Consider the following 413-nt stretch of genomic DNA (forward strand, 5'->3'; position numbering starts at 1 on the left):
CGGGGGCCGGGCCCGCGGGCGGGGAGGCGCCGCCGCCAATGGCCGGCCCCGCGGCCTCACGGGAGCTCGCGCGGCGCCGCGGCGGCGCTCCACGCACCTGCCCCTGCGCCGTTCTCCGCGGGGGGGCCGCGGGGCAGCGCAGGGACTCTCCTTCGGCGACCGCTCCCTGCGGGAGGTCGAGGCCCTCCCGGTCAACACGGCGCGTCCCTTTGGTGGGCTACGCGGGCCGGGGCTCCGTCGGGGCCAGCCCGGAACGAGTGTGGGCCCGTCGTGTTTCCCGGAGGATCTCCCGGGCGACCCCTTCCGCCCCCGGGGTCTGGAATACCCGAGGCCCTTCCGAGGCGAACCGCAAGAAAGGCACTTCCGGTGCCTGTTGCCAGGGCGCGGGCCGGAGGGCTGTGGCGTTGCTGGCG

The 413-nt window shown here is 77.7% G+C and overlaps 1 protein-coding gene across 1 annotated transcript in view; it reads left to right on the top strand.

Annotated features, from left to right (window-relative positions):
• The first annotated feature begins 38 nt into the window (after positions 1–38).
• The window catches only part of CUNH3orf38 (chromosome unknown C3orf38 homolog), a 7,579-nt gene continuing 7,204 nt past the window's right edge, over positions 39–413 (top strand). The window contains exon 1 of the mRNA XM_008061361.2: positions 39–410. Within this exon, the coding sequence (XP_008059552.2) occupies positions 39–410 (372 nt within the window). The remainder of the gene's footprint in view (positions 411–413) is intronic.

Source organism: Carlito syrichta, unplaced genomic scaffold, assembly GCF_000164805.1.
Source record: "Carlito syrichta isolate Samal-C Ts95f unplaced genomic scaffold, Tarsius_syrichta-2.0.1 Scaffold305216, whole genome shotgun sequence".
Taxonomy (NCBI): Eukaryota; Metazoa; Chordata; class Mammalia; order Primates; family Tarsiidae; genus Carlito; species Carlito syrichta.